The sequence below is a fragment of the Lathyrus oleraceus genome, chromosome 5, assembly GCF_024323335.1.
Source record: "Lathyrus oleraceus cultivar Zhongwan6 chromosome 5, CAAS_Psat_ZW6_1.0, whole genome shotgun sequence".
Classification (NCBI taxonomy): Eukaryota; Viridiplantae; Streptophyta; class Magnoliopsida; order Fabales; family Fabaceae; genus Lathyrus; species Lathyrus oleraceus.
Window position 1 is genome coordinate 20,234,564 of NC_066583.1, and position 13,519 is coordinate 20,248,082.

General features: G+C 35.9%; 2 protein-coding genes across 3 annotated transcripts; one reads left to right on the forward strand and one right to left on the reverse strand.

The window, feature by feature from the left end:
• Positions 1–3,762: 3,762 nt before the first annotated feature.
• On the forward strand, positions 3,763–6,229 carry LOC127087682 (probable protein phosphatase 2C 27). Of its 2 annotated transcripts, none has more exons than XM_051028617.1 (5): positions 3,763–3,955; positions 4,051–4,332; positions 4,641–4,835; positions 5,109–5,314; positions 5,543–6,229. In XM_051028617.1, exons 2-5 carry the CDS (start codon positions 4,081–4,083, stop codon positions 6,093–6,095), a joined length of 1,206 nt encoding a protein of 401 aa, XP_050884574.1. In that variant the 5' UTR covers positions 3,763–3,955; positions 4,051–4,080; the 3' UTR covers positions 6,096–6,229. The 2 variants fall into 2 exon arrangements, with proteins under 2 accessions (XP_050884574.1, XP_050884575.1); XM_051028618.1 differs by having other exon boundaries at positions 3,780–3,955; positions 4,055–4,332.
• Positions 6,230–6,647: 418 nt separating this feature from the next.
• On the reverse strand, positions 6,648–9,686 carry LOC127087683 (uncharacterized). Its single transcript, XM_051028619.1, has 9 exons — positions 9,378–9,686; positions 9,226–9,252; positions 9,066–9,145; positions 8,456–8,525; positions 8,201–8,258; positions 7,839–7,890; positions 7,663–7,687; positions 7,470–7,561; positions 6,648–6,928 (listed from the first exon to the last, which is right to left on the reverse strand). Exons 1-9 carry the CDS (start codon positions 9,498–9,500, stop codon positions 6,859–6,861), a joined length of 597 nt encoding a protein of 198 aa, XP_050884576.1. The 5' UTR covers positions 9,501–9,686; the 3' UTR covers positions 6,648–6,858.
• Positions 9,687–13,519: the final 3,833 nt, after the last annotated feature.

Below are 13,519 nucleotides of genomic sequence, written 5' to 3' on the forward strand. Positions count from 1 at the left end.
GTCTTTAGCCTGGAATAGTTACAAGAGCACCACTATTTTTCTTCATATGCTTATAAATATTTTCTTGAGGACAAACAAAGGTTCAAGTGTGAGAGAGTTTGATAACACTAAATTATACCATTATTTTGACTCGTTTCGTACATGTTTTACTATCATTTTACCTTTATTTCTAGTGTTATGTGGGTACTTTGTCTGTATTTCAGGTATTTGACCATATAGGAGCCATGTGCGAAGAAATGAAGCAATTTGGATGCAAAACGAAGAAAAAATGCAAATTTGCACTCAAGGCGACCTGCATGGCGTTCGCTATGGAGGTAGCCACCAGGAGGATGACGTGTCCCATGCTTAAAAGGTCTAAAGACTCGGTCACGCCCATGTTGCGAAGATGGTGTTCGCCATGCAGGGGTGGCGTTCACCATCCTTTGTTTTGCGCTGTAGTTAAAAATGGGTCTTGCTTGGTCTTCCACTCAACCCATGTTTCCCTATATTTCCTCCCACGAATTAAGAAAGTTTCATATGACATTTTAGAGTTTAGAATCATTATAAAAAGTGGTTTTATTTTGCTTTTTGAATCATCCAAGCTTAGCACAAACATAAGCCATAAAAAATTAGTATCATTAGAGCTTTAACTCCTTACATCAAAGGGTTATCGCATTTTGTTCGTGTATCAAGCTTGGAGCACCTTTATTTCGAAGTCATTTATCTTTCCGCATTTACATTATGTCGAAGCTTATTTTCGTCTACTTGCATTGTGTCAGATTCAAGTCTCCGATTGGAGCAAGTTCTTATTTTATTCAGTTTTATTTACGTTTTAAATTGCCTTGTCTATTTAGTTTCCCGCTTTACTTTTCTCGCATTTTATTTCCCGCATTTTATTTTCCCTAATTTAATTTGATCGCCTTTGCCTTTAGAAACCGTTTTATTAAATTCATCGTTATGTTTAATTCTAAATCCAAACCAAATGCCTTTTTGTTTACCGTAATCATGTCTAGCTAATTTGTTCGTACTAGAATGTGAAGACCGTCATTTGACGGTACTCTGTCCATTATTTCTTTAGGATTACCATTGTGGGTTGTTTTGGTTTTAACACAAATTTTCCGAACTTAATCTAATATGTTACTACGAACATAGGATGGTGAGAACGTCGGGTAAGATCGAAAGTCGTCAGACACTAAAGATTAAAATTGGTTTATTTTTGGTTAGTAAATACCGCAAAAACACTTTATTAATTATCTAGGAGGTTTAATATTTCTAGAAGGTGGTTTTAAAACTATTTGCGAACATGCGCACCTATAGGATTAGGACCCGGTCACCTGAGCGGAAGTTGGGGACCCTTTTTATTTGAACTTACCAATCAAAATCATTTTCCAACTGAGTAAAAAGTCTAATTCCTTAAAATAGGATTTACTACTTCAACGCAATAAGCGTCGGTCATATGTGACAATGGACGGTATAAATTAAGGAGTAAAATCCGGTTCTGAATACGCGAAAGAGACAATTCCTATTTAATTGAATTCTTTTCAAGGTAAAAAACATTTCCCCTTATAGTAATCATATTTAGAAACAATCAAGAGTACTGTTGATTGATGTGAACCACGTTCTAGTATTACTTGTCCGAATTTATTAAAGTTTATTATTTTATCTTTTTCCATTCTTAATTTAATTGTCTTAGATAAACACCGTAACAATTAGAAATGATAGATTTTATTATTGGTCTCTGTGGGATCGATATCTTTTAAAACTACGTGATAGACTGTACACTTGCAGTTAGGTAATCCGATAGACTCATAATCTCGCGACCAGGAACCGTAAGTGTTGTTGTTGTTGCATTACTTTGTATATCATGCATCATTTTGTGTCAGTGTGTTGAAGGAGGCGAATCACGAATTCAGAAGTGGGGACCAGTAATAGTCAGGGGTTTAGAAGTGGGGACTTGGGTTTCAAAAGTGGGGACTCGGTTCGAATGAGGAACCATTGTTGAGTGGACGAGATCAGTAACAAACCTCTAATATCCAAATTGGTATCACATGCATAGAGTCGAGTTGTGAGTCACATTGCATATGTAAAGACCATGTGAGTTGAATTGTTGTGTTGTTGTGTAAATTTAATGTGTGTTGTTGATTGTGTGATTTAAATTACCCATGCATTCTTTTACACTGTTAATATATTTAAGCGTATTCTCACCCCTTTGTTGTTTGTTTTGTGCTGTTTTGTAGAATATTGTACAGATACTCGGGATAAGTAAGCGATATTGGGAGTTGGAAGAGGACTATAGAGCTCTCTTAGTTTTCTTTATTCTTGTATCAGCGTTTAATTGGAACTATTTCTCTAGTCTATAACATTGGGGAACGGACCGTTTGAATTGTTTTAAGTTAATGATTGAATTTTGTTAATTCCGTTAAGTACTTCATTTTGAAGAGATATTTAAAGTTTATGTTAATTATTTTGAATTAGGCTGTGCGTTTTGATATTAAATGGAAACTATGTATGTTATGTTTGAGTAACATCCTAAAATGATGGTTTTATTCTTTAGTTAAGAGTCCGGAATTTTAGGGTGTTATAACAAACATATAGATCCTAACTATTGACTCATGATTTCTACATGTCCAACACACCTCACGACTAGGCATGTGAATATTGAGCTCATCATACACACTGAAAGCATGTTGATTCATTTGTAGCTTGAAAAATAGGTTTCACTTGTAAAAGGTAAAATAAAATGAGAAACTTGAAATGCATATTTAATTCTAGAACACCACTTACTCAACATTATAAAGGGATATCAAATGTAGAACAAATAATATGTAACATAAGAATAAAACCGATGAAACTCACATCTTCACAAACATAATTAACCATATGTTGACTGCAAGATTTTCACAGTGCTATAAAGCAAAAGTTAAGATAATTCCTGATTGTTTCCTCTACATCATCGCAAATGAGACATGAGTTAGAAACATTAACCCATTTATAATTTAAGGTATTCATCATGAGAAGAGATCCATGACACAATTGTCGAATAAAAATTGTACATTTGCAACCACTTGTAATTTTTAAATCCACCATTTTCTTCCGAAATAATAAATGGGAAATGCTTTGTAAGAAGCCACCAATAATTATTTTTAGGGACTAAGTTCTATTAAAACTATTCTTCAAAATTCAAGCAGCCTCCAATATTTGAACAAAACAATGACTACGATCTTGAATAACTAAGTTATATTTGATCACAATATTATTTGAAGATTAGAAACAATTCAAGTATCATTAATAGAATATGATGGAATTGAATGAAATAAAGTGGTATATAATCAGATTTTAATGTTTGAATTTGCAAAATGACGACAAATTATCACATTCATGTAAAAGCTACTATTTATAGCTTTTGATTTTCACGGTGACAATGCTTTTGGATGCAAAAAAAAATGGAGTTGGATGCAAATCCAAACATACGCTCATTAAAACCTCACGCTTGTATCCAACCTTCCACAAATATTTTGAAAAAAAAAACAATTTAATTTGCATATATCATTTAATCCCTATTAATAAAGGTAAAATAATGAAGAAAGATGGAGAAGATTTAGACCATAAGAGCATCATCCAATGATATAGAAACACGTATATTATTTAAGAATCCAATGCCCATCCCTTGACTTTTGTTATCTGTCAGAAAAACAAACCCAACCTCTAAGTATCTCCTAACTCATCCAACGGCTAGGACGCAATCCACTTAATCCCATCCACATCACCCAATCAAAACCCTCCACGTATCCATATTCCCCATCTACAACCGCCACACGCACCTCCACCCGTGCAGTTTTTCTTTCTCTTCTTCTTCTTCTTCCTTCAATTTCAATTTCAATTCCAATCCCAATCAAGTTCGTTTTTTTATTCAATCCGTCACCTAATTCCTTCCATTCACCATCTTCAATCTGTTTCTCTTTCTTAAATTATCACGGTTAGGCACTTTATTTATCGATTTCGGTTTAACTTATTCTTCCAATTGAAACATTTTTTCCCTTAAAAGACTCTTCTTTTATTGGTTTTTGTTAGTTAGGTGTGTACGATTTGGAAGAAACTATTATGCTTGAGGGTGTAGATTATTATTCTCCTCCATTTACAATGTTTGAAAGCGATGATTACAATAAAAACAATGATTTTCTGGTTGTTGTTCATGATGATGATGATGTTGATGTTATTGATGATGATGATGACGATAAATCAGAGGATTTTAAGAATCTGAAACCAATCACAAAGGGGAAACCTCCAAGGCATGTGTCTGGTTTGAGACACAGCCTTAGCTCAACCAGATTGATGCAGGCTGTAGCAAATTTGGTAACTTAATCAATCAGCTTTATCTTTATCATTGTAATCTCTTAAGCTTATGCTATGTTATGTTTTGTGGCCTGTGATTTTTAGATGATTGTGTGTATCTTCCTTTTAGGGCATTGGTTAAGGAATCAAGAGAGATAGGTTTATGTGGAAAAAGGATGTAGTTATTACACTGACAAACTTTTCTTTTATTGTTTCTTTTAACAAATGTTCTTAGAGTACTTAATAGGATTAGGAAGAGGCTTCTGCAATATTATTATTTTGAAAGCTTAGGTTTTCTGATTTAAATGTTTCTCTCTGTCTCTTATAAGGGTGTAGATGCCGGGGTAACTGGAAGTAAGTCATCTTCTCAAGACAAGACAGATTATCTACCCATATTTCGATCAGGAAGTTGTGCTGAGAGAGGGCCTAAACAATATATGGAAGATGAACACATATGTATAGATGATCTTACTCAACACATAGGTTCTGCTTCAAATCTTCCTTTTCCTGGAGCTTTCTACGGGGTTCGTATGTTATTCTCACCCGATTTTACAGTTTACACATCTGATATGATGATCAAGCCTCATATTTACATTCATGCGTTGAAACGGTTAGAATTTGACATTGTTAAAAATTAGAACAAATATGTGATAGATTAGATAGGTTTATATTTGTGATATTAACATAAAAGGGACTGTTTTAAGGGATTGAAATTTGTTGCTCATACAGTGAGATCAGACTCTATTTTTGTCTGCATGTTAAACCCAATAGTTTTGTAACGCGGAGTCATTGTTCAGGTGTTTGATGGTCATGGAGGAACAGATGCTGCTTTGTTTGTAAGAAATAACATCCTTAGACTCATTGTTGAGGACTCTCAATTTCCAACTTGTGCGGGGAAAGCAATTACAAGTGCGTTTATGAAAGCCGATTATGCATTTGCAGATTCCAGCTCGCTTGATATCTCCTCTGGCACCACTGCTTTAACTGCTCTTGTATTTGGGAGGTATTGAACTTGTATTATTATCATCATTGTTTGGTAACAATATAATGGCATTTGCTTATTTAATTATAATTTACTTGGGAAAAATCGGAAGAAACTTGGATAGTGATTTTTCCTGTCTTGATGGAGATGGGAGGCAAAAGTTGTGAAAAGAAATACATTTTTTCTCCGTTGTTGCATGATTTCTTATAAGTTCTCTCCCTTAACTTGAGAAAATTTCATCATTGACAGGAACATGATAATTGCGAATGCGGGGGATTGTCGAGCTGTATTGGGGAGACGAGGTAGAGCGGTTGAGATGTCAATAGACCAGAAACCAAATTGCATTTCAGAAAGGCTAAGGATTGAAAAACTTGGTGGAGTGGTATATGATGGATACTTGAACGGCCAATTATCTGTTTCGCGTGCCTTAGGAGACTGGCACATGAAGGGTCCCAAGGGTTCTGCCTGCCCTTTGAGTGCTGAGCCAGAGTTGCAGGAAGTCTGTCTGACCGAGGATGATGAGTTTTTGATTATGGGCTGCGATGGCCTGTGGGATGTAATGAGTAACCAATGTGCTGTGACCATGGCAAGAAAAGAGTTGATGATACATAATGATCCAGAAAGGTGTTCAAGAGAGTTGGTCAGAGAGGCTCTTAAGCGTAACTCGTGTGATAATTTAACAGTTATTGTCGTATGTTTCTCCCCTGATCCTCCTCCTAGAATAGAGATACCTCCTTCTCGAGTCAGGAGGAGTATATCAGCAGAAAGTCTCACTTTACTTAAGGGTGTATTAGAGTGTTAGTTAGCTCATTATGATTGTTTATGTTTAGAAAGTATGGATGGATATTTGTATGTATAAAATTGTTGATGTGAAGGTTGCTGCCTACTTTGGGGGTATCCTTCACCTTTCTAATATCATATATTTTCTGATAGAAAGGTACATGTATGCAACTTTTGCCGTTCCTTTCTTCACAAGAACATTACAAACGAAAAGAACACATTGTTAATTTGCTTTCGCCAACAGAGAACTTATATTTTTGAGGTCAAATTTTGAAAGAAACCAATTAAGACTTTTTTGAGGAACCATTTTATTATTTACATTTATTTGAGTTTTTATTTAATCATGTCTAAAGAACATGCCTGACTAACTCAAATTTTCAGAGAATAATCCAAACATGTCATCCATCAAAGAGCAAAACAATCAAAATATGGCATCTATTGAAGTGGCGAAACATTAGTGAGAAGATTTCTTGTTTGAGTAAATGGCAGATAAACTTGTTTACCTAAATAGCAGAATTTATCTGTAGAGGTAATACCTCAATCAAAATATGGCATCCATCGAGATCGAGTGCGGTGAACAACCAAGAAGTCATAATCATAGCTAAATAATAATTTGATTGGAGTCTGATTAACCATATCATTAAAATGTCTTTTAATAATTAAGAAAAATGGAAGTCATTCTAACTCCATCTACAACAAGGACAGCACCATCAATTTTGTGATGCAGTCTGTTAACTTTTAATTGCCCAAAGCAGATATTTTCAGCCACCATATTATCCAGGGTTTTAGAGCTCCCCGTCATCTTCGTCGTCATCATCATCATCATCGTCATCAACCTCCGCCTCGCGCGATACACTGCAAAAACACATTATTCTCAGTTATGCCTGTGTATATGTTTTTAAGTTTTAAGAATGCATCAATTGTTGAATAATAAATACGGGATTTTGACATAGTGCAAGAATGTTGTTCTGACTGGCGGCCAACTTGCAAGAAACTCGTTATGAATTTACTTTAATGTGCTTCCCCTTAAGATTCTTAGTTTATCATTTTGGAGTATCTGTAACATTTTTAGAACCTTGAAGTAGGATAGAACAGACTGTAAAGCGTATTTGCCAATTAGCCAAATGGGTGTTAAGAGAATTCTGAAGAGAGCAGCAACAGCTTTGAAAAAGCAAGCCCGAAACTATCCCGATTCCTACATGTGTTAAAGGTCACCTACATGACTGACTCATTCAAACTCGTTAATATAAACCCGATCAGGAACAACAGGCCAGAAAGGGTAGACCTTACAAACTTTTGGCTACCACAAAAAGCTCGCGACTACAACAAATGTGTCCCAGAAAATCATGTGAACCACTTGAGTAAAATAAATTCTAACTATTATCTTTGAAGTTACCTCGTCTGACTGCAATGTTTGCTCAAATCTTGACAGAGAACTTTGCTCACACCGCCCACTTTAACAGATCCTTTCTTTATCAATTCAGTCAGCTACGAGACATGGCATCATTATAAATAATTCTTCATGCCATAAAATGCAGATGAACATAGATATAATAACTGCAGAAGAGTCAAGAAAAATAAAAATTCACCTCATCTTCTGTTTCTTCAAGTAATCTGGTCACAGTACACACAGATGGTTAGTGCACATCAGCAGTACTCAAGCTTTAAAGTCACTTCTTGCAAAAGCAAAAGGAAATGCGTCGATGCCATAAATGTCTTATGTTAAAAATGTTAAAGTTAAAACGTAAACCTAGTTGCCTCTTACCTTCCACAATAAGAAGAGATATCTTTTGAATATGCCTTAGCTTCTTGCTTATCTGTCAAGAACAGTATTTGTTCAAATAACTTATCATTTTCAATTGTTTTAACATATAATTGCTATTTTAAGTACCATAATGCCCAAATATACTAGAACAGACTGGTGTAGCATTAAAATAATAGTATAATATTTTCATAACTATTCTCCTCGGTTCTTTTCCATGAAAACTTTAGCATGTTTTTCTTAAGGCTGAAGTTCAATCAAGTAACAGGTCTGGATATACATGAATTTGTGGGCAAGACAAAGGGATAAATTTCATGAAGTCATGCATGCTAAATCAAAGGTAGTTGATATAGAGTGCTGCATACTTGTTTTGAGGTTATCCCAGTTACCCACTTTGTACCATTCATGTGAATCTGGAAATATCTGCAAAACAGATGAAAACACAATGCCAATAACACCCATTCTAGAATATCTAAATATGCAACATAATCAAAGAGACAGGGAAGACTCATGTAAACTTCTTAGAACAGAAACGATTTGTAAATTTCCGTACAGAAATTCAACACCTATAGAACAAAATGACAAGATAAGAAACCAATGCAAAGTAATTAAACAAGTACCCTGAGTGTGTAATCTTGCATCTTATCACAGAGGCCATCAAGAAGGTCAACGACTCTTAACTCGCTGATTCTGAATATTGTACAAAACAGTTTCACAGTTAGTTATATAGTCATTCAATGCCAGTAACTGAACATAACAAATACATTCTTCTTTCTTATAATTGTTTGAAGAAATGAAATTCTGACCAAATGTTTCAGTGTCAGATGTCAAATTGAATTCTGGAAACAAAAAAGAAGTAAGGAGTTCAGTTATCAATTTTCCCTACATAATGCCTAATTCATTTCAACAACTGCCTTCCTTCAAAGCTTCTCTATTGCAGTTTTGTGACACTGTTTGAGAGACTTAATCAAAACAGCTTATGACATTTTTCAAAAAAAATTTGAATTTACTTTTATAAATTTTCAAGATAGCTAATGAAAACAACTTATAACATATATAAAAACAATTTAAATTTATTTTATTTTTTATTATAAAAATAGCTTATACAAATTTATTCATAAAAACTTATTCTGATAAGCACTTGTGTTATAAGCTGCAAATAAGTTGTTTATCTAAACATTGCGCTTAGATGCATAGTTATAACTAATAATGTAATGTAAATTGTTATACCTGTAATCGATTAACTTTCCTTGACGTTGGCCTTTAGAGTCCAAACGATGTCGCATATCCAAATGATTCCGCGGCTTCTCCTATGTCAATTCAATGAATGATGAGTCATAATGATAATACAATACAGACACAATGGAATTGAAATAAAACAAGTAATTACTCTGGAAAATCCAATTTCTAGCTCTCCCTGCAACAAAGAATCGGATCAAATCAAATCAGCAACGAACAAACTAAATCTCAACGATTATTGTATGAATTCTATAAAACTAGTGAAAGATGAATCTGTTTAATTTGGAATGAAAGTGATGTTACCGCAACAGCTTTACAGGCGGCACATTTGTCGTCGACGGCGTGAGATGGCGATAACGTTCCGATGAGGATGAGAAGGAAGAGGCAGAGATGGAACATTGACGAAATTGACCCTGAGATCTTCATCTTCGTCTACCTGCTTTGTTGATCAGTAATACCTAATAATTAGTAATTAATTTGTACCAAAATGAAGGGCACGCGTATACAGCAATGTCGTGAACAATGGAGCGGAAATGAAATAAGTTAGACTTTCAGGTGATGGAGTCGTAATTTAATTACTCCATTCCATCTCGTTCAGATGAATGATTTTTTTTGACAGCATCAAATGAGAATTATTATTTTTAAATAATTAAATTTTTGAATTAAATTTTCAAAATAATCACTATTTCAACTTATTTATCAATACAATCACTTTTCAGGCACACATCTAAAATATACGGCAAGTTGGACTGACGCATGCATCTTGACATTGAACTTAGACGTCACTAGCATTGGCGCATGTATGCATAAGAAGCCTGCAATTGACGTATATTTTATTATATAAAGTGTATGTGTCATTGCCTATGGCGCATTCTTTGAATATTATTTATTTTTTTAATTTTTATATGTTATACTTATATAAATATGAAATAAATAAAATAATTAGGTAAATGAAAAATAATTATTAATATTGTGATATAAAGTTAAAATACATAACAATTGATAAGAAAATTAATGACTCGTCCGATTGAAACGTCTCATGCTCTACATTCCAGTGCGTTAGCCTGCCTTCGAGGTCTCCCATGATTTTCCTGAGGTGTTTGGAGTCTTTGAATGCTGACATGATGCAATAGTGGCTGGTGTGAAGGTCTGGTGGAAGGTTCAGCGGTTGTCGCTACCGGGATTTCACGATAACGAAACCGGGACTAAAGAGATGCTAACGAGAGGCAAAGTCAGAAGAGTCGCCATCGAATTTTATTTAGTTTACCTCTATCGGAGAGGAGAGGGGAAATAGTCGATAAAATCCTCGGAGAAGAGACGCGCACGGGAAGCGCTAAAAGAGAATAAGGAATCGGTCTCGCAACCGAGATTTGGGTTCGGAAGTCGGTTACGTAAGGGGAAGGTATTAGTGTAACACCCTTCTAAAATACCCCAAATTTTTTTAATTAAAATTAATAAACATATAACAATCAGAGTAATTATGCCCTTCAAGGGTGTCACGCACAATATTCCACAACATTCAACAATATGACAGTCATGCTCTTTTATTAATCCAAACATAAATATTTGCATAAAACGCAGCGGATAGAGATCTCCTCAATCATGTAAAACATGTAACATTCACATGTAAATTATTCAACAATATAAAACATCCCATCCCGATGTTACATCTATCAGAGCACGACCCACTAAGGAGACTACACTAGACTCCAAGCATTCGCTTCTACTCAACTCATTTCTCGTTACCTGAAAAATAGTTGTAAGGGTGAGTTCCTCAATCAATATAATAAGCATTGTGAAATATCATGTAATGCTAAGTAAATAACACATTAATCACCCTAATCACAGCATACAATCAGTAACAGCACATCAGCTCAACATCATACTCACACCACATAAATCACAAGTATAATCTCAAATCATACTCCATAACATCACAAACACACGTATAATATTGGAATACATCCATTCATATTATACGCCATACATACATTATGCAATGAGACTCTACACATGCGGTACCGACTATTCGTGAACATATAGTTCAACTTCACCGACCAATCCAGGTACGGCTACCAAGCTCACTAGTCCCACTCATTTGAGACCTAGTGACTCACATCACTAATTCCTCACTATGGGAATTAGCTACCACCCCAAGGGCCATGCTATGCACGCTAACTCACCTAGCATGCAAACATCAACAACCGTCCAAAATGACTAACATCACTAATTCCTCACCATGGGAATCAGCTACCACCATAAGGCCACAATATGCATGCTAATCACCTAGCAATGCAACATCCACAACAATTCAAGAATAGACATATGCTCACACTCTAAGCCATAAAACAGTCTATTCGCAAATGCATACACAACTGATACATTCACACCATTATACATACAATCATACATTTCTCAACACATGTATCAAAACATTATATCATGTCAAATAATTAATCACAGTATTAGCACACTCTACTAATACCTATACTGCTCAAAACAGCGGGATATAATCCCTATTACATCATACGCCAACATAGGCTAACTCTCAGTTATGTACACAACATTTTAAATTAACATTTTTCCACTCTGCAACAGCGTTAACCGGTTAACGCCCTGGGTTAACCGGTTAACGCAGCACAACACGCCTCCTGTCCCAAAACTTAACAGTGTTAACCGGTTAACGCCCTGGGTTAACCGGTTAACGCAGCACAAACAGCAATATTTTCAGCAATCACAACAGTGTTAACCGGTTAACGCCCTGGGTTAACCGGTTAACGCAAGCAAAACAGCACATTTTCACAATTCAAAACAGTGTTAACCGGTTAACACCCTGGGTTAACCGGTTAACGCAAGACAGAAGCTGTTCCTGCGCTAACTCAAGGCAGAATGCAGAATTCTCCGCATTTCCCGCCATTGGAGGACTTCCGGACCTCCGAATCCAATTCCGTAAAAAGCTCTACGTTCGGGAATTTACAACACACTCAATTACAGGTTAAATTTCAGTTTTTACACAACATATCCATCACGGTTTTCAGCATTCAACAAATCCAATTAGGGTCAATTAACGGCTTATCACTACCCATCACATATTATCCCATAATACCCATTAATCGAGATAACCCCCCTTACCTGATTAATCCGGCAAATCTTTGAGCTCCAAGCTTTTCTCTCTTCAACCTTCAGCCCTTTGCTCTGCCTCTTGCCCTTTTCCACTTTCACGATCGCTCTCTGTTTTCACGTGGAACTTTCTTTTTACCAAAATGGAATTCTTTCTCTTATTTCTCACATATATATATTTTCCAATAATAATAATAATCCAAAATAATAATAATAAAATTCCCAATTATTTAATTAAATTAATAAATAAATTATTAACTCAATTTTAAATAATTATTTTATTATTATCGGGGTGTTACAACTCTCCCCCACTAAAAGAGTTTTCGTCCTCGAAAACATACCTCAAGCGAACAACTCTGGGTAAGATTCCTTCATCTTACTCTCCAGTTCCCAAGTCACATTGCCACCTGCTGGTCCTCCCCAAGCTACCTTCACCAAGGCAATCTCTTTACCCCGCAATTGCTTCAACTCTCGATCCTCGATCCTCATAGGTGATGTCTCAACAGTCAGGTTATCTCTCACCTGTACATCATCTACTTGGACTACATGCGACGGATCATGAATGTACCTCCTCAACTGAGACACATGAAAAACCTCATGCAAATTCGCAAGCGACGGCGGTAAGGCGATACGATAGGCTACCTCCCCTATCCGCTCCAAAATCTGATAAGGACCAATAAATCGAGGTGTCAACTTCTTCGACTTCAAGGCTCGACCAACACCAGTTATCGGAGTGACACGAAGAAACACATGATCTCCCTCTTGAAATTCAAGTGACTTCCTCCTCTTGTCATGATAACTCTTCTGACGACTCTGAGCAATTCTCATCTTCTCCTGAATCATCTTAATCTTTTCCGTAGTTTGTTGAACAATCTCCGGTCCAACCACAGCACTCTCACCGGACTCATACCAACATAAAGGCGTCCGACATCTCCTACCATACAAAGCTTCAAACGGTGCCATACCAATGCTCGAATGAAAACTATTGTTGTAGGTAAACTCAATCAAAGGCAAATAACAATCCCAAGCACCTCCCTTTTCCAAAACACAAGCTCTCAAAAGATCCTCTAATGACTGAATCGTCCTCTCAGTCTGACCATCAGTCTGCGGATGATATGCAGAACTCAATCTCAGCTTAGTTCCCAAAGCCTTCTGCAAACCTTCCCAAAACTTTGATGTAAATCTCGGGTCTCTGTCCGAAACAATACTAGACGGAATACCATGCAAACTTACAATCTTCTCAATATACAACTCGGCCAATCTCTCTAACGGATAATCCATTCTGATCGGAATGAAATGAGCCGATTTTGTCAACCTGTCAACAA